This window comes from Barbus barbus, assembly GCF_936440315.1.
Source record: "Barbus barbus genome assembly, chromosome: 6".
Taxonomy (NCBI): Eukaryota; Metazoa; Chordata; class Actinopteri; order Cypriniformes; family Cyprinidae; genus Barbus; species Barbus barbus.
This window is the reverse complement of record NC_136734.1, coordinates 16,547,402-16,573,066: the sequence shown is the minus strand read 5'-3', so window position 1 is coordinate 16,573,066 and position 25,665 is coordinate 16,547,402. Positions and strand designations below refer to the sequence as shown.

The window sequence follows — 25,665 nt, the reverse complement described above, 5'->3', positions numbered from 1 at the left end:
TGGCGGAAATAGGATTAACTGGACGTGGATTAAAGAACATACTGGAATGTCGTAGAAACGGACAAGGAACTAAATATTGTATTTGTTTTTTTACTAAAACGGGACTAATATCAAGATTATGAAAAAACAAGATGCTGTGCATGGGAAGTAACTAGCTCCAGATGATGGCGGTAATGTAACATCAAGGATGGAAGCTGCCGTTAAAACCAAAAGAAGAAGACGTTTGTGTGTACGTCATGCGTCACAGTTCATACGGCGAGCTGTCATGGCTGCCTCCACAGGAAACATGCCAGAGCAGCATAAAACACAGAGTAGACGAATTTCACATTATATTACTGTATATGTTTCATTTCAGCCGCCGAGCCAGATATGCTCATGTGTGAATCATATTATGTGATAGGAAGTATTTGAAGCGGTGTGTCAAATAAATTACAGAGGATTTTTCGATCATTGAGCGTGAGTATTGAGTTAAACCTCCAAACAGAGTAGAGTACAGAATGCTCTGGTATTATTTAGTAATACAATGTACTTTATATATTTCATATACATATATTCATGTACCATGGTGTTTACAAGGTGCTCCATGATACCTGTGACCAAAAGTCGTGTTAATATTATTTTAAGTAATATTAAAATGTGATTACCATGTGTATTTATGGTTTTTACGTGCTGCTTATGATGAATGCTACATAAATAGATTTAAAATCATGCTTATGCCATGATATTTCATGTTAGTGTTGGATACGTTCATTAATATTCAGTATTGGTATAAAGTATATCTGAGTTTATGTTGTAATTTTGTGTTTTATGCAGGTGACTGTCATAATGGCTTTAGTCAGCCTTCGCTCCTGTGGCCGTCATGGTTTTCATTTGGGTCTCCGTGCGTATGCCACTCGACCAGTTGGCACCTCAAGAAAGCGGGAGCAGCAAGATGACACCCCCGTGTTTCAGTATGTGGGGCAACACAGGAAGCCCCAAGGGAAGGTGTTTGTGTGGGGCTTCAGCTACACCGGAGCTTTAGGGATCCCTAGCTTTGTAGTGCCGGACAGTGGAAGAAAAAAGCCCAGGAAGTACCAGCTCACACCTTACCGCCTGGATACTGAACAGAAGGTGATGTTCTACCCTAACTTAAACAAAAAAAGTATCCAAAAATGTGAAAAATATTTTGAACACTGCTGTTCAAAAGTTTAGGGTTGTTAATATTTATTTAATGTTTTGAAGTCTTATGTATCTACATTTTTTTTGTTAAAAATACAATTAAAACAGCATTATTATGAAATATTATTACAATTTAAAATAACAGTTTTCTATTGTAATATATTTTAAAGTGCATTATATTCCTGTGATGCAAAGCTGAATTTTCAGCAGCCATTACTCCAGTCTTTAGTGTCACATGACTCTTAAGAAATAAATCTAATATGCTGATTTGTTTAAAAAAAAAAAAAGATTATTATCAAGGTATTGCTTAATATGTTTGTGGAAACTGTGATGTGTTTTATAGAATTCTTTAATGAATAGAAAGTTCAAAAGGACAGCAATTCTTTGCAATCTTTTGAAATGTTTTTACTGTCACTCTTGATCAATATATTGTGTCTGGCTGAATAAAAAAATTTTTTTTTCCCTGGTAGATTTCCTCAGCAGCCTGTGGATATGGCTTCACCTTATTGGCATCTAATAGCAGAGATCTGACCAAATTGTGGGGCATGGGCCTTAACAAAGACTCCCAGCTGGGTTTTCAACGTACTCAACATGACCGATGTAAGAAACCCCAAAATACCATTGCACTCCTGTCAGTAACTCATATGCTCTTGGTAAAGCATTTTCAATAGTGGTTTGAAATGATCATCACATTAATTGCATTAATGGACCCTCCAAGGTACTTCAAAAATACTGTAGTTTTGTGAGACTTTTTTGTTGGGGAAGTAGGGTTGTTACAGTAAAATTTTTCATCTCTGTCCTTCTCTGATGGTAGCTAATGTGAAAGTGTTCTTCAGCACTTCCTACTGAACATGCCATGGGAAGATTCATGTAGTGGTCTTTGATGATCAACTCAGTTCCTCTTTAAAGGAATGAGCTGCCAACCGAATCTACTGGAACTATCAACAAACTAGTGTTGTCACAATACTGGAATTTCTAACTTCGATACGATACCTTGAAAAATATCGATACTCGATACCATTTTCGATACCACGGTGAAAAAAAACTGCCACAATATTAAGGGGGTAATTTTTTTAATTTAAAGATAAATGTAACAAGTCGAGAACATGCGGTATATTTTACATGAACAAAAAAATGTACTGCATTTGTTGATTTATTTTTTAATCTTTTATTAATCTTAGTTAAATGTTAATTGAAACTAACGTTTACTAATACATGTACTAATTAAAATCCAAAGTTCTATTTGTTGATATTCTCATTTGCTTCATAACCAAAATATTTCCAGATATAGGGCCCTATGAAATCCGTTTTATTTTTCCCCAAATTCCGTTAAAATTTTTTTCACTTAAATTTTTCTGGATTCCGTTTTTTTTCCGTTTGAATTTTTCTGGACTCTTTTTTTTTAATGGTCAAATTAAATGCTATTAATCTAAAAGCATGTCTAATTCATTAAAATCATGAAAATTATACAATTTAACATTTAATTTATTAAAAGTGTAACAAAAATGACACGTTTAGGGCCGTATGAAATTTAATTTTTTTCTCACCTTATGTTTTATTGTTACCAAATTCTGTGTTTTAGCATGTCTATTATTTGAATGCATACAAACAATTTTTATTTATTCTTACAGTAGCCTTATGAAATGTTTTCCCCCTCAGAAATTCTGTGTTGTGTATTTCAATTTGACTGGATATCAGATGAAGGCATAAAACAATTTTAATTAATTTATATTTGAATTAATGAAAATTAAACATTTAAATTTTTGGCAAATGAAGGGGATTTACTATTAAAATATTTTGTGATTATTTCTTTTAAAAAAATGAACAGTAGTAGTAAGTAGTAGTATTATGTACATTCTACTAAATAATAGTAATATATCCTATTTCTGGCACACGGTCTTTAATAGGCTAAGTTAAACCGAACTTTTATTTTGATGGGTTGCCGTGAATACTTTTAAAGTTCTGTGTGTGTATGATATGACGCTAGTTTTACTCAAATTAAATGGTAAAATGCTCGTAAAGTGCCTTTCAGATCAGTTCTGGAGATATTGTTGATGTATTTATGTCCTCATTGAGACGGCAGACGCTGAAATCACCGCGAGCGCCACATTAGTAAACACAACCGCACGTGCAGCACATTCACACAGAGACGCGCAGAACATGCAGGATTCATATTTAAATCCACTTTTGCAGCTTAATATTTACAGATACTAGTCCATATCGCGATTTGATTTAAGTGTAATGACCTACTTTTGATTAATTCATCCAAACTTTGACAAATTCCGTGACATTCCGCGTTAAACTGTAAATTCCTACAGATAGCGCCCCTGCTGTGTTCTTTAACAACCAGAGCAGTCATCTTTCTATTCACTTCACTTTTGCTATTTAACCAGAGCGAAGGAGACGAGTGCGGTCACATGTGGTGCTTGTCCACGCGCCTTTGGAGAGAAGTGAAAGTGACAGCTCGGCTAGTATCGGTGTATCGATACTTCTGGAAATTAATATTGGTACCGTTCAGATATTTCAGTATCGATATTTATCGAAATATCGATATTTTTGACAACACTACAACAAACAACCTTTTCCTCAAGCACATTCCTAAATCAGCTGCTTTGTCTCGTGTTTGCAGATAAGAGTTACGACTATGTCCTGGAACCGTGTCCAGTGTCTCTTCCACTGGTGAACCCTCAGGAGACACGAGTGCTGCAGGTCTCATGTGGACGTGCTCACTCACTAGTGCTCACAGACTCTGAGGGAGGTCAGCAAACACTGCTTTGTCGTATAACATTTCTGAGTTGTATTGTCATTATAGAGCACCTTTCTTTAGCTGAGGTCTTCTCAAAATGATTAAAGTTGTATTTATAGGTGCTCAGATTCTATATAAAGTAAATGAATTTCCAATCAAATGAAATCATTGTGCTCTAGTGTGATGAGTCCTTCATGTCTCTCTTTCTCTCTCATTAGTTTTCAGCATGGGTAATAATGCTTATGGGCAGTGTGGGAGGAAGATTGTGGAGGATGAAGTGTACAGGTTTGTCCTTCAGCAGTATTAGTCCAGTATTTTTCACCAAAGGACTCGATTTCTCATTATGTTGTGGTGGCTAAACCAAAATAATTATTTTCCCTGTATCCCATTAGCTTTGTATTTTAAGTGCTGTTTGTCTGTTTTATTTCATGAGTTGCTTGGAGTGAAATGATTATTCAGCATTAGGGGGAAATGCTCGTCATTGTCCCTTTAAAGTTTTTGTGAGTTTATGATTTGAGCAGTAACATTAGAGGCAATACTATCAACTCAAATACTAACCATTTTATCCAAGAAGAGCATGATATGTACTCTGGTTTCATTTGCTAATGATATTTCTGAGCATAAAGCTTAAGCTGCTTTTATTGAAATTTTGAGAATGGCAATCCTTTTCTTCTGTTTCCTGCAGTGGCAGTCATGTTGTTCACAAGATTGAGGGCTTTGACAGTCGAGTCACCCAGGTATGTGATGACATTGGTACTTTAGCATGAAACAGTACATTGAGTAATTCATAGCTGATGGTAAATGCAACAATATCAGCATTTAAAAATATTGTTTACAGACATTCTTAGTAGTTATAATAATTCCAATTAATCTACCTTAATCTAATTGAAATTTCTGTTTGCATTCTTTTGATGGAAATTCACAGGTATAAAGTTGAATCTCTGAAGTCCTATTCAACCCAAAATCAAAGAAAAAAATCTTTAATTACCTTTAAAAAAAAATTCTGGGTTGCATTCAAACATAACCAAGCAGCATTTTTCGACTAAGGCTATTCTTTCAAAAACTTAAAAATCTTACTAACCCCAAACTTTTGAATGCCAGTTTTTGTTAAATTATTATAATTTAGTTACAATTATATTTTACATAAAGACCATACAAACTGATTTATACGGTGGCCGAGAGAGCTCAACGTGCTGCAAATAGAAAAAAACACCTGCAAATTAAGAAAACAACTTCATCGATTTAACAACACACGTGCTGAAAATACTCACAACACACAAAAAAACTTTTGCGCTGCAAATAAAATTCTTTATTTGTTTGTGTTGTGAGCATTTGCAGCACCTGCTGTCAAACTGATGATGTTTTCTTGATTTGCTGGTGCTTTTTCTATTTGCATGTGTTTTTGCACCATAGATTTAAGGACCATTAAGATCCCTGTGACTCCTAATGGAATATGAAAAAATATAAATGTTATTGTAATGTAAAAAAATAAATGGTATTAAAATTGTAAAGTACATTTGTCAAAAAAAACTATTTTGGATTTTTTTTGTATTACTTTTATTTTATTAATACATTTTTCTTTTTTTTATTATATTTTTCAGAAAATGAACAGGGTGACATTTATTTCCTAGGATTAGGATAATGAGAACTTGGGTTTATATGTATTTAATTACTACAAATAATTACCAAGGTCTTAATAAGCTTAATTTTCTTTATGCAAAATATGATTTATTGTTATTTTTTTGGGGGATTTGGGCTGAAATATCACCTGGACCTTTTTTTGTGAATCTTACGCCATCTGTCCTGCTCCTCTCATCCTGTAGGTGGCTTGTGGGCAGGATCACAGTCTGTTTCTAACAGACAGAGGCTCGGTGTATGCCTGTGGGTGGGGTGCAGATGGACAAACAGGTTTGTTTCACCATCCGTCTGTCATTATCTTTGTCTCTTTTCTTTCAGTCCCTCTTTTTGTTCCACTCCATTATGAAACCCACCTCTAAGCATTTTCCAAAAAATGTATCCAGACAACACTCGGTGACTCACGACTCATACTTGTACACATCAGACCATGTGACCCTTCCCTCAGGATTAATGTCTCTGGTATGTATTTTAAGGTCTGGGCCATCACACCAAGGCCTCCTGTCCAGTACCCATCGGAGGAGATCTGGCTGGGGTCAAAGTTCAGCAGGTGGCCACATATGGAGACTGTAGTTTGGCCGTGTCCACAGATGGGCAGGTTTTTGGTTGGGGAAACTCAGAGTACCTGCAGCTGGCCTCTGTCACCGAGGCCACACTGGTAAAGAGCACAACTGGTTGTTCACTGTCATAGAAGAAACACTTATACGGCGTTATATATGGATAAAAAAAAGTCCAGGCTGAGCAGCTCACTTGTAAAGTCTGATTTTCAGATTAGCTCTCCACGGCTGCTGGCCCTGACGGGTGTAGGTCGAGTCAGACAGGCGTCATGTGGAGGAACACAGGTGGCTGTACTGAACGGTAAGATCAGACAAACAACCCTAGAGTTTGCTGGAACAATTCAGTGCACTTAAAAAATGAGCACAAGTACTATGGTGCTCTCTGAAGTACAATGTAAATAGTACATGAATATGATAAATAGCACAATAAAATATTTTATGGCGAGTACTTAAAAATAATATTAACGTTAATATTTTATTTCAAGTGATGAAAATGTTTTGTTCTGGTTGTAGTTAATAATAACCCTGATGCTATACAATTTAATATGCTAGGTTTTGCCTTCTAATAGATTCTTATTCTAAATCAGTGTTTTCCAAACTGGGCTTTGTAAGTTGATCAAAAGCTAATTATTTAATTAAATCATAAATATATCAAATCATTTTAAAATAAAAACAAACAACAAACACTTAATAAAAAAGCTGAAATATTCTGTGTTGTCATGGTAGCAGTTAGTAAAGAGAACATGCAAATGTGTCGTATTCCTCAATTGTAAGTTGCTTTGGATAAAAGTGTCTGCTAAATGAATTAATGTAAATTATTAATAAAATCTCAAGGGATGTTTAATTTTTTTTTATATATATTTTCAAGGGGATAAACAAACATGGTTTATTTTAGCTTTTAAGTTTTGTTTATAGAAATAATGTTAACTTTTTATTATCAATACAGTGACACAAGGTAATATATTCAAATACTTTGAAATATATTTTCTTCCAAACCTAGTAATAATACCTGATCCCATAAACAATCATAGTACTTTTGTGCTTTACCCACACACACACGTGTATATATCTATATATAAATGAATGAATGAATATTTTAGAGACAAAGTGGTTATGTATGGTTTATTTATATATGTGTGTGTGTGTGTGTGGTGAATGAATATTTTATAGACAAAGTGGTGACATGGTTTGTCATTATCTTAAAATGCTGAATGGATTTGAATATTTGAATGCATAATTCAGCTGTACAGCTGTTGAAAAACATAGATTGTTGCTTTGAATGATCTTTTCTTTGCAATGCTTATGTAACAAATTAAATGACTCAATCTCTGTAGAGGAAGGAGAGGTGTTTGTTTGGGGTTTTGGAATCCTGGGAAAAGGCCCAAAACTTTCCGAGTCTGCTATCCCAGAAAGAGTGCCAGCCACGTTTTTTGGGAGGTCCGAGTTCAACCCTACAGTGAAGGTCTCGTCCATCCGCTGTGGACTCAATCACTTTGCAGCCATCACAGGTAATCTACAGTCAAAACGTTATTACTTTGCATGTACATTCACTCAAGATATTAAATGTTGTTGTATTGACTATGATTATGAGATTCTCCTGAAGTGATTTTGGAGATTTTAAATGTGCTCTTAAGCAGTATACAGTTAATGTTCTTTCCCCTGAAAACACCTGCTACAAATGCTTGCATAACCATGGTGGTATTAAATCCTGTCTGTTTCCTGGCTAACATCCATGTAAATAGAAGGCTGAGTTATTTGCTGCATGAATATTGTTTTCAGATCGAGGTGAGCTGTTTGTTTGGGGTAAGAATGTGAGAGGATGTCTCGGCATTGGAAAACATGATGACCAGTATTTTCCATGGAGGGTAAGAAACCAAAAACATTGCATTCTTTCTTTTAACATGAAAAAGTGTAGATTGCAGAGTTTGGGCTGCCACTTGTTTTGTTTTTTTTGACCAAAATGATGACACAAAACGCTGTTTAATTATTCTGCTGAATCACAGCTAATCACAAAGATCAAAATTTGCTTAGAAAAGCTCCCAATGAACAATTTCAACTCGTTGCATTAAGTGAAAACATTGAATAGACAAAATATATACTTTGTTAACTGTAGTAAATTAACAGAACTTTACGCAGTAGACATTAGTTGTTCATCTGTTTTCTTTATGCTAATGCTTGTCATTTGTTTTAGGTGACAGTGCCAGGCCACGTGACGGATGTTGCCTGTGGTGTTGACCACATGGTGGCGCTGGTCAGATCAATCGTATGAGACTGTCGAGGCAAATTTGTACTATTATATCAAGCACTTCAGCGAACACCATCAGAATGCCATGTTTCATAATTTCTCCAGAACATTTGGACTTGTTACAGGCCCTCACTAAGGAGTCTTCATGTCACTCTGCATCAAGCCAAGGCTGTACTTAAGGTAACATGGAAATGCGACACCTCCTTTGCTATTGACAGTGCTGACCTCAAAAATAGACACGAGTCTAACGCCTAAATAACTCCAGACCTCTTAAAGAGTCTTATGTTGGCTACTTGGACATTTTGGAAGTTTGCTCTTAATGATACATTATCACCTGAGGTGGACACCGTATGTTCAAGGAGACATTGTCTGTGCTGTTTCAAGATCTGCTTTTTTTGTTTAAAATCACACGGAATTGTCAATAGGCAAAAAAATTGGATCTGAAAACTGTACAGCTACATGAAAAGTATATTTAAATTAAAATGCATCTGGCTTTACTGTGCTGTAGAAGAGGTTTTTGGCAAAGCACTACCTGTCTTTTTTAAAACTTTCCATGCATTTGTGATTACTGAATTGGAAACAAACTATATATTGTAAATTAAAATATTAATTCATACCTTTTGCGTAAATAACGGTTTAAAAAAAACAATGAATGTGGTTTGCCAGTTTTACTTTGAGCAATTACTAGATGATTAAATATTTTGGAGCATAAAATATAATCAAATATTCTGAAAGTGTGTTTTTTTAGGCCTGGAACATTTATTATATATAAATTAATTGTTTTCAGGTCGCTGCAAAAATGAATAAATATAAAGAAGCAACTTAAAATGGATAATGATGTTTTTGGAGGCCTTAAGAAGACATGCAAAAACAAACTTTGGCTTAAGCCATTTCAGGGACAGAAGATGCAATTTGAAGTTGCATTGAAACTCTTGTATCCTTCAGAATCAAGTACATGCTTTATTTGTACCAAACTGTATTGATAGCTCGCATAAGATTAAAGTACCAATTATAAAGCAGTATACATTCTCAGGGAAAAGGGGATAGTTGAAAGTCACCCTCTTTAATGTGCAAACATAAGGGACAGTTCTGACCTACACAAAGTAGGTCAAAGAAAAAAAAAAAATCATGGTCTTTTCTGGTGTCTAAGCTGGTTTAATCAATTTCTCCAAATCAATCATTTGTATGGGTAGTTAGAAGAAGCTTCAGCAAATATCATCCCACAGAAATCATTTGTAAATCACAGATATGACTAAATATATCCTCAATTGGCACATGGTCTAGCAGTCGCATGGTGTAAACCCCCACTGTACACTTAAGGAAACATGGCTCAGACAGTGAAAAAAAGAAGTGACAATTGAAAATCAAATCCAAGCTGGAAAAATATATTGTTTCACGTCAGAGAACTGTAATTGTCAGAGAACAAACAGGTCACCCCTTCTTAACACTGATAAATATATGGTTTCTACAAATTTCTGCTTAGGAGCTGATAGAAGAAAAGTTTGCGGAAAAAAGACACCCATACTCGTGTAAAGAGCAACAAGTGACCCCTTCAAAGAGAAAGATACTCATCTCCGGTATTTCACATCAGAAGAGTAAGATCTGTAAGATAGATCTTAAATAAAGTGCAGACAAGGGGAGCTTGAAGGCCTAAACTAACGCCAGTGTCTATGACAGCTGACCTTAACTAACATTCAACAAACGACAGGTTTCCCCTAACAGTTCCTCTGTGAATGAAGAGACAGCTTTGCGAAATATTCGAAAGAGCGAGTAGTGGTGAATACTAAAGAGACATTTCATCCGATCGCAAGCATGCGACGACTCTAGGGCAGTAATAAAAAGCTACGTCCTCAGTGGAACGAATTTAAAATCAGAATACAGTAAACTGCACGATTCGTGTACTTGTTTGTGTGTATAACCTAAACAAGTGCGTGTGAACAAAAATGATTTGACCTCACCTGAATCCTTGATTCCTATCTCTGTGCACGTTCGCTGCCAACTCGGCAGAGACAGAAAACCCATTGATTGTACTCTGAAGGCAAAAACAACAACAACTAATTCATTACCCAGCTACTTGGCATTGAAATGTGAATATAGGATTGAGGTGAGGGGAAAGAAACAAAACCTTTCTAAACAAAAACGGGAAACTTTCCGAACGAGAGTAAAAAGCTTCTTTCACAGACTGAACTTGTGACTGGACCATTTGCAGAAATAAAAAAACAACAACCCTGAACCATCAAATTGCATCCCAAAAACATCAAATTTTTAGACAAGGGGCCTGTTTATGCCCCATGCCTTGGCACTGCGAGGGAAAACAAGAAGGGGGGCAGGAAAAAGGAAATAAATCTCGAGAAACATTGGAGTACATTCTGTGTCCTCAAGGAGGAGAACCTGCCACTAATACATAATGGTTATTTGCAACGTCTTAAAAATCGGTAGCTAAAGTCCAGGCCCTGTTGCCATGGTAAAATGATGTGCGGAGGAGGAGTGGATAAGAAGAGGGGTGGGGGAGAAAGAGGAGAAGAAAAACAAAGGATTCACACCATCGCAGGGTCCCTGTGGAGTTGGGTGGGGATTAGGCTTTGCAAGAAATGGACAGGAAGTGATGCTATCACTTAATACTGACTGCAAAATTAGAGTCCCCTCCCCCTCACTTATCCATTCCCCTTCCCAGAAGCAGTCCTCAGGTAAGCTCTTGGCACTTTTAAGAGTTTGACATAAGAAATCGAAATGTTTTCTGGGACGTGGGACGCCTAGCCAATCGCAGAGTCTCACTGTCCTGTGCTCTCATTGGTCCTCAAGGCTCCGATCACGCTCTGGATGTTCTCCTCAGGCACCTGCATGGACACAAGATGTTGCTGGTGTTAAAGTTCACCTTTGCTAGCTGAATATTTAGTGACGGGAAAGTGGTGGGTGCTCAAACTCACCAGAGCATGATCGAACTTGAAGGTACTGATATAGTAGGCTGGAATGTCAGCAGTCGCCAGCGGTTCAGATATCTGAGCCACAATGCCACATTCATCTGATGGAAGACAAACTAAAATTCAGCTAACCAAAACTTTCAAATGCACTTAGTATTTTTTAGGTAGTTTGAGCATGAAGATGCGGTCACATTTACTGTTGTTTGGTGAATTTTCATGGGTAAAATCCAGTCATTTCAATAGGAATGCATGCGATAGGGAATTTCACACAAGGGCGAAACATTTCCCCGTGTAGATTCGCCACATTGACCAACCGACAGCTGCTTGGTCTGACTTCTGTGTGACTCACACTACACTATAGTATAGTATTGACAACAGACAATAGATCTTTTTTTACCCACTAAATTTTGCCGAAATTGTTAATGTGACTGGACCTTAAACTTTTTACAATCAAGGAAAATGTGAATGCTATCATGACAAAAGTATGTGGCTAAGCATTTGTTAAAGCCCGTTCACACCAAGGACGATAACTATAAAGATAATGATAAAGATATAGTTCTAAAAATCGTTCTCAGTATTAAAGAATAGCAGAGTCCATACCACAACTATAACGATAAAGGCACAGAGAAACAATATCGTTGGAATCACTTCAGAACGATTTTTTTCCAGCTGATGAACGATAAAAACATTGCCACCCAATCAGAATCCATCCTGCCATAACGAGCTCGAGAATTTAAAGCGACAGACGCGCGTGCGCTTAGAATAAACAGACGATATCGTTCGCTGGTGTGGACACTAATATCGTTATAGTTATCGTTCTTGGTGTGAATGGAGCTTTGTGTTCTAGTTTTTTTTATTTTATTTAGCACATTTCTAGGGTACTCTGGGTGGTTGCTTACTAACCCAAATAAAAACATCCAACCCCCAAATTCTAATCCTCAGATACTGAGGAGATTCTCATAATAACAGCAGGCTGAGTTTTAACCTGAACTCACCGAATCCTAAGGGTTGTCCTCCGATGCGGACCATTTTCCAAAGCTCTCCTGAAGCACTGGTGAAGAGGACATTGTTTGGAAACCTGACAGGAAAAGAGCAGCATGTAAACCATATGCAGTAGTGATAACAAAATGATACTGTACACGTAATCAGAAATCTTTTCATCGGGCAAGTTCTATTTTAGCCACACACACAAAGACATGGTGATTCAACAGGCTTCAAGCTAAAAGATTGGTATTTTTAAATGGTTGGAAAACTCTGATGAAAGCACTGCAGACAGTTTAAGCGCCAGAGTCAAAAGACAAAGAAATCCATTTTACAATTCATCCAGGTCCAATATTGCAGTGTACATACAAATTGAATGTTTCAGTTCCTTAAAGTCAACATGAAATTACATTTCAAGGTTCTTACTTCTGTGAAAGGGACTGTTTTCCAAAAATGTAAAATTATCATCGATTACTCACCCTCATGTCGTTCCAAACCCATAAGACTTTCATTTATCTTTGAACACAAATTAAGATTTTTAGGGAAACCTAAGAGATTTCTACCCACAAAACCAAAACTCTGATTCTTCAAAAGGTTTGTAGAGGTAGTAAAAGTAATCCATACGAATTGATCATTTTGATAAAATCTTCTGAAGAGACACGATCACTTTATATGATCACTTTTAATACAGATTTAATTTTGGCTTTTATTTCAATAAAATAACATTGATCAATTTGTAACAACATGAGGGTGTCTAAATAATGAGAGTTTTCATTTTTGGGTGAACTATCCCTTTAATGTGATATTTCCATGTGAGCAATGAAAAAACACTATGGATTTTTGGGAATTATTTGGAAAAACGGGTGTTTAATACAAGTGTTAGGTGGCTGGAAGAAATAGGTTGGAAAATAATAGTAGGGTATATTTATACAAAAACAAACCCTTTCTCCTTTGTAATAGCATGTACTGCTGATTCATGCACAAGACCAGGGGTGTGTATTGAGAAAGTAAATTGGGTCAATTGTGTTTTCATTTTGACAGAGTGTTAGATGCAGGGCTGGGTGGTCTAACCTCCGGGTGGTTTGCTCATCCATAACTAGAGAGATGTAGCCCTCGATCAGCGAGAAGGAGAAAAAGCGGATGTGTCCAGCATCCTCGCTCTGCCCCTCGGTCTCTTTCGCTCTGTAATGAAGCGCAGCAGGGATTCTTGTTATTACACAAGCTTCATTAGAGCTCAACTCAGCTGATGCTTTCACAAGGAATAGTGAAAATGGGAGGTGGAGGAGTATGATAAAGGGCAACTCTGATCTGATCTTTCCCTCTAACTGTTGGCCTGTTGCCACTGTCTGAGTAGTAAACAAGTTCAGCCACTATAAGGAAGAGCAAAATAGTACAAATACACACTGCTCATTTTGTTTCCAGTCTTTTCTCCCCTGTCGTCACATAATGCACTCCCTACAGCGACCTGTGTGTATCATCATCATTCTCTAATAGATCTGGCAGATGGCTCTCGGTTACTGCCATATGTAAGCCAGGAGGAGAAGCCCGCGCAGAGCTCTTACCCGCCCGAGTAGAACATGACGTCCATGAGCAGCGTGGCCACTGAGGGCAGCGTGTCGGGGTCCAGGCTGGTAACGCAGAACATGTTACTGGGGCTGGAGAGAGGGTGAATGATCGGCCGAGGGACTGAAGAAAAGAAAAAGCGAGTTGATAATGTTAACAAACTGGGGTGTCAGTCAGGATGTTTCACGAGGGAAGGATGTGTGTGTGGATTTAAGGACTCAAATCCTTTCACTGAAAATGCTATAAATAATGTGAAAAGGACATGATCAGTGATTTTTATGTAATATTTCTATATAAGAGCTTTCTAAACTGATGTTTTACCATGAATGTACCAAATGTGCATTACTGTTGAAGGAGATGCTATTTAAAGTCAACATGGCATTCACAAACAGATTTACTACTGCAATGTAATATTTTTGAAAGCAATAGTGAGGGGACAAAATTTGAAATCAGTCAGATTTATGCATCAAGAATTGACTGGATCATGAAAAATGGCCACTTTCAATCCTAGAAAACCACATCTGAATGGGGGTTTGCAGTTAACTTATACACAATAATACCAGGAATATTATTATAAAAGTGTCAAATTGGTTTCATGTTGACTTTAAACAGAACATACAGTGGTGTGAAAAAGTGTTTCTGATTTTTTATTTTATTGCATGTTTGTCACACTTTAATGTTTCAGATCATCAAACAAATGTAAATATTAATCAAAGATAACACAACATGCAGTTTTTAAATGAAGGGTTTTTTTTTTATGAAGGGAAAACAAAATCCAAACCCACATGGTCCTGTGTGAAAAAGTGTTTGAATAAAGCCATTTCTAAAGCTTTGGGACTCCAGCGAACCACAGTGAGAGCCATTATCCACAAATGGCGGAAACATGGAACAGTGGTGAACCTTCCCAGGAGTGGCCGGCCGACCAAAATTACCCCAAGAGCGCAGCGACGACTCATCCAAGAGGTCACAAAAGACCCCACAACAACATCTAAAGAACTGCAGGCCTCACTTGCCTCAGTTAAGGTCAGTGTTCATGACTCCACCATAAGAAAGAGACTGGGTAAAAATGGCCTGCATGGCAGAGTTCCAAGACGAAAACCGCTGTGGAGCAAAAAGAACATAAAGGCCTGTCTCAGTTTTGCCAGAAAACATCTTGATGTTTGATCTCCAAGACTTTTGGGAAAATACTCTGTGGACTGACTAGACAAAAGTTGAACTTTTTGGAAGGTGTGTGTCCCATTACATCTGGCGTAAAAGTAACACAGCATTTCAGAAAAAGAACATCATACCAACAGTAAAATATGGTGGTGGTAGTGTGATGGTCTGGGGCTGCCTCCAATGTGGCTGAATTACAACAATTCTGCCAAGATGAGTGGGCCAAAATTCCTCCACAGCGCTGTAACAGACTCATTGCAAGTTATTGCAAATGCTTGATTGCAGTTGTTGCTGTTAAGGGTGGCCCAAGCAGTTATTATATTTAGGGGGCAAGCACTTTTTCACACAGGGCCATGTGGGTTTGGATTTTGTTTTCCCTTCATAATAAAAAACTTCATTCAAAAACTGCATGTTGTGTTTGTGTTATATTTGATTAATATTTAAATTAGTTTGATGCAAAAAAAAAAAAAAAAATCAGGAAGGGGGCCAACACTTTTTCACACCACTGTACCAGCGAGCACAGAAAAATATTAAAAAGGCCTGTCTACATAGTATGTTCAAAGGGCACACCAATAATCGACTCAAATGTGACAGGCAGAGGCTGATGCCTAATCACACCACAGACACTTTTAACAGGTGTTTCAGTGTCTCAGTGAGATAAAAAGTTCAAGCCTTTGCATCATGGTAGTCAGATTTAGCAAGGAGTAGGTGAGCTATTTTCTTTGAATGTGCAAGATTTCCAATTCATAGTCCCTACCAGTAAATAACTTCAAAAAGTTCAGTAAATGGTAAAACTGTGCTACAAACCAGTGTGTTTATGATTATGATCAGGGTGCGATTTGTAGGGGGGGATTTCCCCCCCTCTGGTCTATGCATCCCTGCCTCTGCTGAATAATTTTTTTATGCCTATAAAATTAAGATAAAATTATTTGTGTCCTGTTCTGAATCAAATGATTCACAAAACGCGATCCGATTGGAGCGCTTCGAAACAGTGAATCATTTTGCGGCGCAATGGTTTAACTGACTCGTAATTAACAGGTTAACCTGTTAACAACATTTCATGACGTGACACCCATTTACTTGCCTAAAAAGACGGATTTATGATGTGCATTGTTAACAGATTACACTAACATTAGGTTAGGCTATAATCTAACCCTGGAGCATCCCCCCATAAAAAAGCATCCCCCCCTCTGCTTTTTTCACAAATCGCACCCTGATTGATTATGATTATAAATTAAATACTTTATAGCATAAACTAGCATTATCATATAATCAAAACAGATTCTGATTGTACAAGTAAAATAACTGGAAACCTCACATTTGAATGACAAATGGGAGTCAAAACTGATCTACTAGTTTAAAGGTATAGTTCACCCAGAAATGAAAATTCTGATTAATTACTCACCCTCGTGTTGTTCCAAATCCGTAAGACCTTCATTCATCTTCAGAACACAAATTAAGGCAAAATTGCTGTCTATGGGAGGGTCAGAATGCTCTAGGATTTAATCAAAAATACCTTAATTTGTGTTCCGAAGATGAACGAAGGTCTTTCGGGTTTGGAACAACTTGAGGGTGAGCAATTAATCTCATAGAATTTCATTTTTGGGTGAACTATCCCTTTAAGTCTCAGCAACATCACTTGTTACTGCAAAATGCCTTTTGTCGACACACCCTCAGAATAACAACAGATGATTACCCAGTTTAGGCTTGACAAAACCATTGGTGACACCGGTACTGTTGGCAGCAACTGTTTCTCCATTGACAACCCTCAGGAGAGTGAATTCTGAAGACAGCGTGTGCATGACCATGGGCAGGTCCCTCTCTCGAACCTATGGACAGAATCGTATGAGAATTTTACATTTAGTAAAAATACTACAAGTGAGCTATCGTCATGAAGATTGAGTGAGCTCAGTTATTCAAAAGACAGAACAAATAATCAAACCATTAAAAGGGTTTGCGGACGGTGGCAAACCCTGTTAGATAATATACACTCGTGATGTACTGTGGCTTCTGAAGTACAGATAAGAAATGCCAAGCAAGTTAGCAGAATGTGCTACTTCTGAACAGAGTACAGGCACAAATCTTATCAAGCTTACTTTTCTGTATCTCTGGCGGAGATGTTCAGATGTTTCAATTTATGAAAACCGTATGAACGTTCAATAGAGCTCTTCTTACAGAAACACAAACATGCACTAGTAGAAACCCTAAATTTAGACTCCGCTTCTGCCATTTCCTTCAGTAACCAAAACCAACTGACTCAAACACATCACAAAAGAACGTTCATTTGCATTTCAAACACCACTACCAAACCCAGAATACATTACAGTGAAAACAATACATAAGGATGTCTTTAAGCAACCAATTAAGCTGAAATTCATAGTATTCCAGTGAGGCCCTGATGGGTGCACTAAATAAGCGCCACACAGCATTTCAAGGGTAACTATCCACGAATATACAGTTTCCTTGGACTATTTTACGCGCTTATAAAGCTCTAGAGAAACATTTTCAAGGTTCACATCGAACCATTACTAACCATCTCGTGAGAACACTAACAAGAGTTCAACAACAGCAAACATTTTACACAGATACAACAACAGTAGGGCTGGGCAAAATCTCACAATATATGTATAATATACTATTTAATTTGGCTGGCAACACAAAAGTAAGCAAATCACAAATACAACAATTTTAATGTGCTTTCAATTTGGCTATTAGGTTTATGTTGTAATGGTGTCTCTAAATTTAACTTTAGTGACTTGCTTCTTGTGTTCATTTGGTGAAAATATGGTTTGAATATTTTAACTACAGTTTGAATTTTTGCTATATTTTACTACTTGCATTAAGTAACAATGGTGGTTTGGTTGAAATGATGGTTAACCTTGTGCTTAAGTAGGCCTAGTTTTAGGTTTAATATTAAGAAATGTGCACAAATATAGTACTCCAAATAAAGTTATATTATCATTGTTATATCAGTAAGTCTCAAGCTATATGTCAGTAAATATGTTAATGGCTTTAAAAATATTTCTAGATATTATATTTCCCCCTAGTAAAAACGTAATATATTTAAAATGCATTTAATTCATACTAAGTATAGTTCAAATCTATTTAGCTCAGCTTTACACAAAAGTGAGTACTTCCCAGGGCTGCAAAGCTTAAACCCATCAACAACTCCTCTGGAAGACAATATTCTCTTTCACTTTTTTTTTTAGTGATCCAAACGAAGGAGACATCTGTGTGCTCTAGGCCTGATGGGCCGGATACAGATGGGTATTTCTAAATTGCTCTTAAAGTTTTGAGTAACCAGGCCAAGAGCGAAGGACAGGGTGAGAATGAGAAGGAAATGGCCTCTCCAGTGGCTGAGCACAGGAGGCAGGTCATCTCCTCTCTTTCTATAAAGCTCTGTGATTATTCCTCTGGCTGGGAGCAACTGGTGTGGAACGTGAACTTTCTGGTAAATTCCACCAAGAGGCTGCTGATCCACAGGCTTTATCCTCTTTACATAACTACCCCCAGATTACCTTCGCTCCCACATTGCTTGCTATTTTCATAAACAGGCTCTGGTGATCGTTCCACCACTGATAGACTGGCCATGTGTTCACAAACACACAAAGTAGAAATGTGCCGAGATGACAGCAACTGGCTGTGGTCATGGAACATGGGTTGGTTAAAGGAAAAGAGAAGTGATGATTTGCTCAGGATTTACTGCATGTATAGTTTAAAGGGATAGTTCACCCCAAAAATGAAAATTCTCAAGTAGTTCCAAACCTGTATGAATGTCTTTGTTCTACTGAACACAAGGGAAGATATTCTGAAAAATGTGAGAAACAGAGCAGTTCTGGGGCACCATTGACTTCCATAGTTTTTTTTTCCCTACTATGGAAGTCAATGGTGCCCCAAAACAGCCTGGTTACAAACTTTCTTCAAAATATCTTCCTGTGTTCGGCAGAACAAAGAAATTCATACAGGTTTGGAAATACTTGAGGGTGAGTAAATGACAGAATTTCTGGGTGAACTATGCCTTTAAGTTTGAACATATAATAGCAATTATGAGACAATGTCATATACCATGTACTTATATGAAGACATTTTCAACTTGTGCAATAAAATGGAGAAGTTGTGAATCTGTATTTTAACCACTAATATGCTTGTTTTCAGAATCTTTTGCAATAGACTGGTTTGTGTTTGTCATGTATATACTGCAGTTCTTTTTCTCATGTTATATTTTTCAACGCGGAAGTAAGCCGTTTTCTGTGAATGTGCAAGACTTCTGGTTCACTAAGCGATATAGGGAAATAAGAATAACAGTGCAGTAAATGGTAAAACTGTTTGCACTACAAGCCAATGTGCTCATAAATAAGATAACACATTAACGTAATATGGTGAGACATAACAGTTTGCAATATCAAGCAGCAAAACAAGCCGTTTTGAACAGCTAAAAATAGCTGGAAGCAAATGACACCGGAAGCCAAACACATTAAATTTACAAATGGCCATGCCTGCTCCTACAGGAAAATAAGGTGGATAGTAATTTTTTATCCTTATATTGATTTTTACTACGTCATGTGTGGATTCATATAATTTCCTACAGTTCAAGTAATGAGGGTTGTCTAAGTAAGTATAAACTCAAGAATAAGTCAGAGACGATTCTATGCGATGCTATATGAGCCAAAAGTAAAGTGAATCACACAAGAGAGAACAAAACGTTTCCCACAGACTTTATCTAGGTCAGGGGCGTTAAATTAAACTTAAAAGAGGTCCAGTCTCTGTATTTTCTATCCCAGTCTGGGGATGGAACTTTTTTGGAATAGTTATAAATTTCCATGTGATCAGCAGTAGTACTTTATAAAAGAGTAATAAAAAACTCAAAATAGTCATCAAGGATTAAGATACTGAGCCAAAGCTGTGGTGTATAAGAATATTTCTCAAAAAACTTAAATATTTAATCATCAGTTGAGCCAAACTGGATATAAATATTAAAATGTAAGATCAGCTGTTTAATCAAGAGTATTAGCATATTGTTTTTACATTTTAGCATTAGCAAAAACCAAATCACCAGGCTAACTAGTAAATTCAAAGTATCTCTTCTTGTTTTTATACAGTTTATGCTGCTTGTCTATCCATGCTAGAAATTATGCAATTCAGGGGTGTCCAATCCTGCTCTTCACGAGTGAAGTTCCTGCATAGTTTATTTTCAGCCAGCTCCAACAACATTGCCCAGATCTTTCTAGTAATCCTGAAGACCTTGATTAGCTGCTTCAGGTGCGTTTAATTAGGGTTGGAGCTAAACTCTGCAGGACACTGGCCCTCCAGGAACAGGTTTGGATCAATGCCAGTTAGAACATTGTTTATGATGAAACGCTAAAATAATAATTCTAACTGTACTTGAAAAATTTTGCGAAAGGTTCCATTAATTTGTCACAAACTTGATTCAGTTTAATGGACTGAGTCAAATACATTTGATATTGCTGCATTCTTGTTTCTACAGTGTTTTGACAAAAGGATCAAGTTCTTGTGCTGCTCACAGTCACCACTGTTGTTCAAATAACCAAGTAATTTTTTTTAAATCAGTAAGGCAACGCTTTACATTTTTAACTGGGGGGGGGGGGGGGGGGGGGGGGAGCAATGTACAATGAACAAAAAAGGCTTAAAAGCACCAACTCTGGAGCTAGATATTAAATATTACAACCCTAAGCACTTATGGCGTGAACCGCTCTGTTTGATTGCATTGCTCACTTAAACTGTAGAAATGGTAAGCCCATTGTCTCACAGTCCAGCAGGAACCAAGCTAACTGATGACCCCTGAACTAGGTTTAGGTTAAAATCCCTGTTTTTATTTTTGTAGTAAATATAAATTATGCTTGCATGTGAATTTCCTTACTTATATTATGGTGTCATGTGCTTCTTTGTGTGTCAATTGTTTTAATGGAGAAAAATAATTGACTAAAAAACAACTTAATTCTGGTGGAAATGCAAACAGTACATAAATTTGGAATATAATAATAAGGCACGTATTTCCTGCTCTCTATAGCATCTGTGACACTCACCAATATAAAATCAGTCTGGTATGTTGACAGCATGAACACTGAGATATTATGGTCTGCCAATGGGGCGATCACTGATTTTGCGATTTTTGTTACTCCGATTGGTTGAGAGCTGGTGGCGCTCCCGCCCCCGGACACCACATTAAGAGCCAACCACGTTGCATCGGCCACACTGAGATACTCAGACTCTGGCAGCTCTGAAACAGACAACAGAAACGAGTTACCAATAGTTTTGTTCTGTTTTCTTGGAAAAATAAGATTTTGTTGATGTTTAGCACTTTGAGAACATTAAAATGGTCTCAAAGCTAACAAACTTGAATTGACAGCACACAAATATGAGGGAAGATAGGGACCAAAAAAAAAAACAAACCATTCTACCACTTTCATGCTTCAGATTAATAATTCTCCAGAAGAAATATGGCCAGAAAAGCTGGCAACAAACCCACAAACTTTGCAAATTTCGCAACACAGAGCTTCTGGTATCCATGGCTACAAACGGGTTTCACCTTGGTAACCAGTGTGTAATGACATGGATTTACTCAATCAACCACAAAACCAAAGCCACTGACAGCTCAGCCTCTGGTAACCCATAATGGAAATGTGTGTGGGGGGGGGGGGGGACCACTGATGGAGCGATATGTGGTCAAACATTGGCAGCAAGTCAAGCTACAAGGAATTAGAGAATCGGTGATACTTAACATGACTTAATCTTGCCTCGCTACACTAAACCCAGTGCACTCTTAGTAAAAGAGTAACCACAAGACCTACCTTTAAAGCCATCTTCATCCACGATAATGGTGTAATCCTCCGGAGTTTCAGTTAAACTAAAGAACTTACATCTGGAAAGAAGCAAAGAGAGAAAGTGATGGAAATTATGAGCCAAGAAGGAGCAGAGTAATGAATAGAAGTTAATAACGTATTCCTGAGAAGCGTCTATGAACATCAATTTACTCAGCCTCACAGAGATCACAGGCTGCATGCAGGTCTTTTGCTCAGGCTTAAGGATTTAAAGAATTAAACTAACGCATTATTGAATGGACAATTTAGTAAGTTAAAAAAAAGAGAGAGAGAGAGAGAGACAAGGACCGGAACATCAAAAGAATTTAGACAGTAAGTCAAGTACCACTTTCAAGAAAAGTTTTAATTTAATGATGTAACCACTGATCTATCGTAGAGAACATGCATACATACATAGTCATTATATATAGATCAGTGGAACCAAGAAGTAAAGATGTTTTTTCTTTATTTCTTTCATTTTTGTATATCAATGAGAAACAATTCATTGAGAAATACCAAACTTTAGTGCACTGTTTTTGAATGGACATGAAAGATAGAAGAATAACCAAGACTCGCTTAGAGAAATCCAAAAACTACTAAACTTAGAAAAAGAACTTGCACCAATTTAATGATTCTACAATGTCATGTGGTATAACCATGACGTAAAAAGTTTCCTTACATAAGCTTAAGTGTAAATATCTTAATCATTTTCATGTTATAAATATTTTTGGTCACTTTATTTTAAAGTTCCAATTCTCGCTATTACAAACCATTGCTATATGACTTCTTAATAGTTAGTAGCTGTTAAATGCAGGTATTGGGTAGGATTAGGGATGTAGACTATGGTCATGCAGAATATGTGCTTTATAAGTACTAATAAACAGCCGATATGTTAATAATAGGCATGCTAATAAGGTTTTCGAGGAGTTGCGCCATGTGATCACATGTGGGGGTGGTGTGGCTATATTTGTAAAGTCCCTCCAGAAATGGTCAGTTACTGCGATAACTTTGCCTTTTTTCCTCCCCAATATTAATATTGTTAAAATACCCCCCAATGAAATAATAAAGGATTATGCAAAATCTAAAGTAGTTTTCATTTAAAGAAACTTCTTTTTTTCTTTATTATGATATCAGGGGGACAGCCGTATCACCCTGACGTTAATCATATCAAATTAAAAGCTTTTATCAAATGCTCTAAATGAATCATTCAGGAATATAATTGTTCAGCTAAATGCAGATTTTATCGGCTTTTCACGCACACAGTATAATTTATTTCCCCAAAGATGACAAAACAGAAAAAATATATCTATGCTGAATGAGCCTGTGCAAATATAAGCCTACATACATTTCTGCATAAATGCTAGGCAGGTGCAGCTGGTTCATAACGCTGCTCGTGCACCCCAAACGACTCCAGACACCAGGTAAGAGGAGTCCTTATTTATGGGCCTGTCCACCCACAGTGTATCATTTTGCCTCTGGGGGAAAGCAAGTGACTTGTTGACTCCGGATAGCAACATCTTATCTGATACCGCCAAAGTGATGCTGGGGGGGGGCTGGGTTTAAAGGTTTTTTGCAAGCTGTCTGACATTTCTGGTCCTGTGTGATCATTTGAAATCCCCTTCAGCCTAAAGGTGAAAGGACACAGCATTGCAGTGCAGAAAGATATCTAAAGTATGGTATTATTAATGAAGTACTGCTTGAATTGTTTTATTTAAAGCAGGGATAGGAAAATAGGAAATGCTCTGATGCTCTGCAATAGACTGACTCACTTATTTTTCTATGTAAAAATCCACCTTTCTGCAGCACTAAGAATTCATTCAGCTTTGAACTGAATTTGAGTCACCGAGTGAAGAGAGAGATGTGATAGATCTACACTAATTTGAGTCCTGAGATGAGCAAAAAAAAAAAAAAAAAAAAAAAATCTAAGCAATAATCATAGAGGCAGGTCGTATGCCCTTAAATCAGAACGAAACATTGGAAATTTTCAACAGGCTATGACTCACTCGCTCAGAGCCTCTGCTCAGAAATGTGCTCCTAACAACCGTTCCTGAGGTCTCTGAGGACAAACACGTTGAATCTTCATTTCAAACGTACAACCAAATAATTATTGATTCCAGCAATTTAGCTAAAAATGTGTCTACCGCTTCCTTTTTATTTCCATTTTTAGGGAAGAATCCCTGAATTTATAAGTTTTTGATTTATAAGTTTTCTGAATTTTCCTGTTTATCCGGTAATTTTGCTGGAAATAAAGACTGCTTACCTGAAGTCTAAAAACATCACATCACCCAGTGAAAGCCACTGGAGCAGAAGAACTATTTTTTTATTATTAGTGTTATTATTATAGACAACACAATATGCGCATTTGGTTCACACCAAAATAAAAAATCCCCCTCATGTTGTTTGTTGGTTGGTTTGTGAACTATCCTTTAAAATCAACATTCAAAGTTTAAACAAAATCAAAATGATTTGCATTTTACTCCTGTATCGTTATGTATTTCTGAGTAAAATGAGAAGAATGTAGGCCTATCCTTGATTTTATCCACTGGGAATTGATTGTATTGTGATATGGTACAAACTAGAAGAGAGCCAGATGGTTGGAGGGGTTAAATGGAGTTTCAGAGGTGGAGAAAGTTAATACTCTTTGATTTAGCATTACAACAACATTTTGTCTTTGGAATAATGCGCACCAAAGAATTCTGTACAAAAAGCCCAAAAGCAACCATTAAGAGAGTAAATAGGGCCAGTTATTATTATTGTTTTTTAATGTCGACTGAATGCTTAATACTAGACTTACTGAAATTCAACAGATCGACACCTGAAACACTGAAAAATACATTCTATTTTTAACACGTTTTCATAACTCATTGACATATGTTCTTGTTTTAAGTACACACTCAATTTTATTACGTTTCTCAGACAACAAGACTTAAAACGTTCAGTTTGCATCTCAAGTAAACTTATTTTTATTTAAGAATGTTTAGATACACATACATATGTTTAATAAAGCACTAATATATTAAAATATATTTAGTTCTTTTGTTTTGTTTCAATGGTGACACTGCATTTGGTTAACTGTGTTGTTTCATTGTATCTTCCTGAGCAAACAAAAACTCCTTGCTGGACAAAGAATGAGCCAGCACAACACAAGGGCTGGCAACAATGTTTCAAACTGTAAGCAACTATTCCCAGAGCTCCCCTTGTGTTATGTGCATTCTACATCACTCTGAGACACTTCACAAACAGCCACTAAATAAGTTGATTCAAGCTGTGCCTCTGCGACTGAAAAACAAGCGTGTCCTCCTATCCCCAAGTATAAAAGTGTTTGCCAAATCGGAATCAATTTAAAGATTCAAAATCAGAAAAGAAGCCATATCAAAAATGCTATTTCTACTTGAAATTGCATTTGTATCCAAAAAGCTCTTAAAACAGATTTTCATGGCCTGCCGGGCAAGACATACAGCACTGAATACAATAAAAAACCCTGAAGCAATACTGTCCACAGCCAGATGCAAACCACCAGGAGGAATATGTCACTGCAAACACAACCTGAACGTTCAAAACAGCCCAGCTGCAAAGCTTTTTACTGTGATAAATCTTCAATTCGCAAATGAATAACCCTGCAATTGCAAGCAGACCTTGAATATTTTTGCGGAGATGTTACTTTGCGATTTTCAGTATTTTTCCTTTCGATCGGAGGTGATGTCATCATTGCTGTTCCAGGCTCTGAGTCATGACAAAACATCTTTGATCTCTAAAGTAAAGTTTCCTAGTCAAACATGTCCAACTTGTAGTTGTTGACTGATGTTATTTATATTATTTTTTTTAATTGTCAAAGCCAGTATCTATCACGCTTGGGCTACTTGTATGGTATTGCTTAATTGCAGTC

General features: G+C 36.9%; 2 protein-coding genes across 2 annotated transcripts in view; one reads left to right on the top strand and one right to left on the bottom strand.

The window, feature by feature from the left end:
- Window positions 1–236: 236 nt before the first annotated feature.
- On the top strand, window positions 237–9,165 carry rcc1l (RCC1 like). The gene is made up of 12 exons (XM_079419312.1): window positions 237–456; window positions 814–1,110; window positions 1,629–1,758; window positions 3,788–3,916; window positions 4,123–4,189; window positions 4,590–4,641; window positions 5,728–5,812; window positions 6,016–6,197; window positions 6,310–6,397; window positions 7,431–7,604; window positions 7,876–7,961; window positions 8,288–9,165. The coding sequence occupies exons 2-12, from the start codon at window positions 826–828 to the stop codon at window positions 8,363–8,365; spliced, it is 1,356 nt and encodes a 451-aa protein (XP_079275438.1). The 5' UTR covers window positions 237–456; window positions 814–825; the 3' UTR covers window positions 8,366–9,165.
- The window catches only part of LOC306871409 (cytosolic arginine sensor for mTORC1 subunit 2-like), an 18,104-nt gene continuing 1,501 nt past the window's right edge, over window positions 9,063–25,665 (bottom strand). Inside the window, exons 2-9 of the mRNA XM_079419314.1 lie at window positions 21,771–21,841; window positions 21,006–21,199; window positions 16,658–16,790; window positions 13,806–13,929; window positions 13,315–13,425; window positions 12,258–12,340; window positions 11,269–11,363; window positions 9,063–11,178 (exon numbers count right to left, since the gene is read on the bottom strand). Coding sequence (XP_079275440.1) covers window positions 11,113–11,178; window positions 11,269–11,363; window positions 12,258–12,340; window positions 13,315–13,425; window positions 13,806–13,929; window positions 16,658–16,790; window positions 21,006–21,199; window positions 21,771–21,841 — 877 coding nt within the window. The 3' untranslated portion in view covers window positions 9,063–11,112. The remainder of the gene's footprint in view (window positions 11,179–11,268; window positions 11,364–12,257; window positions 12,341–13,314; window positions 13,426–13,805; window positions 13,930–16,657; window positions 16,791–21,005; window positions 21,200–21,770; window positions 21,842–25,665) is intronic.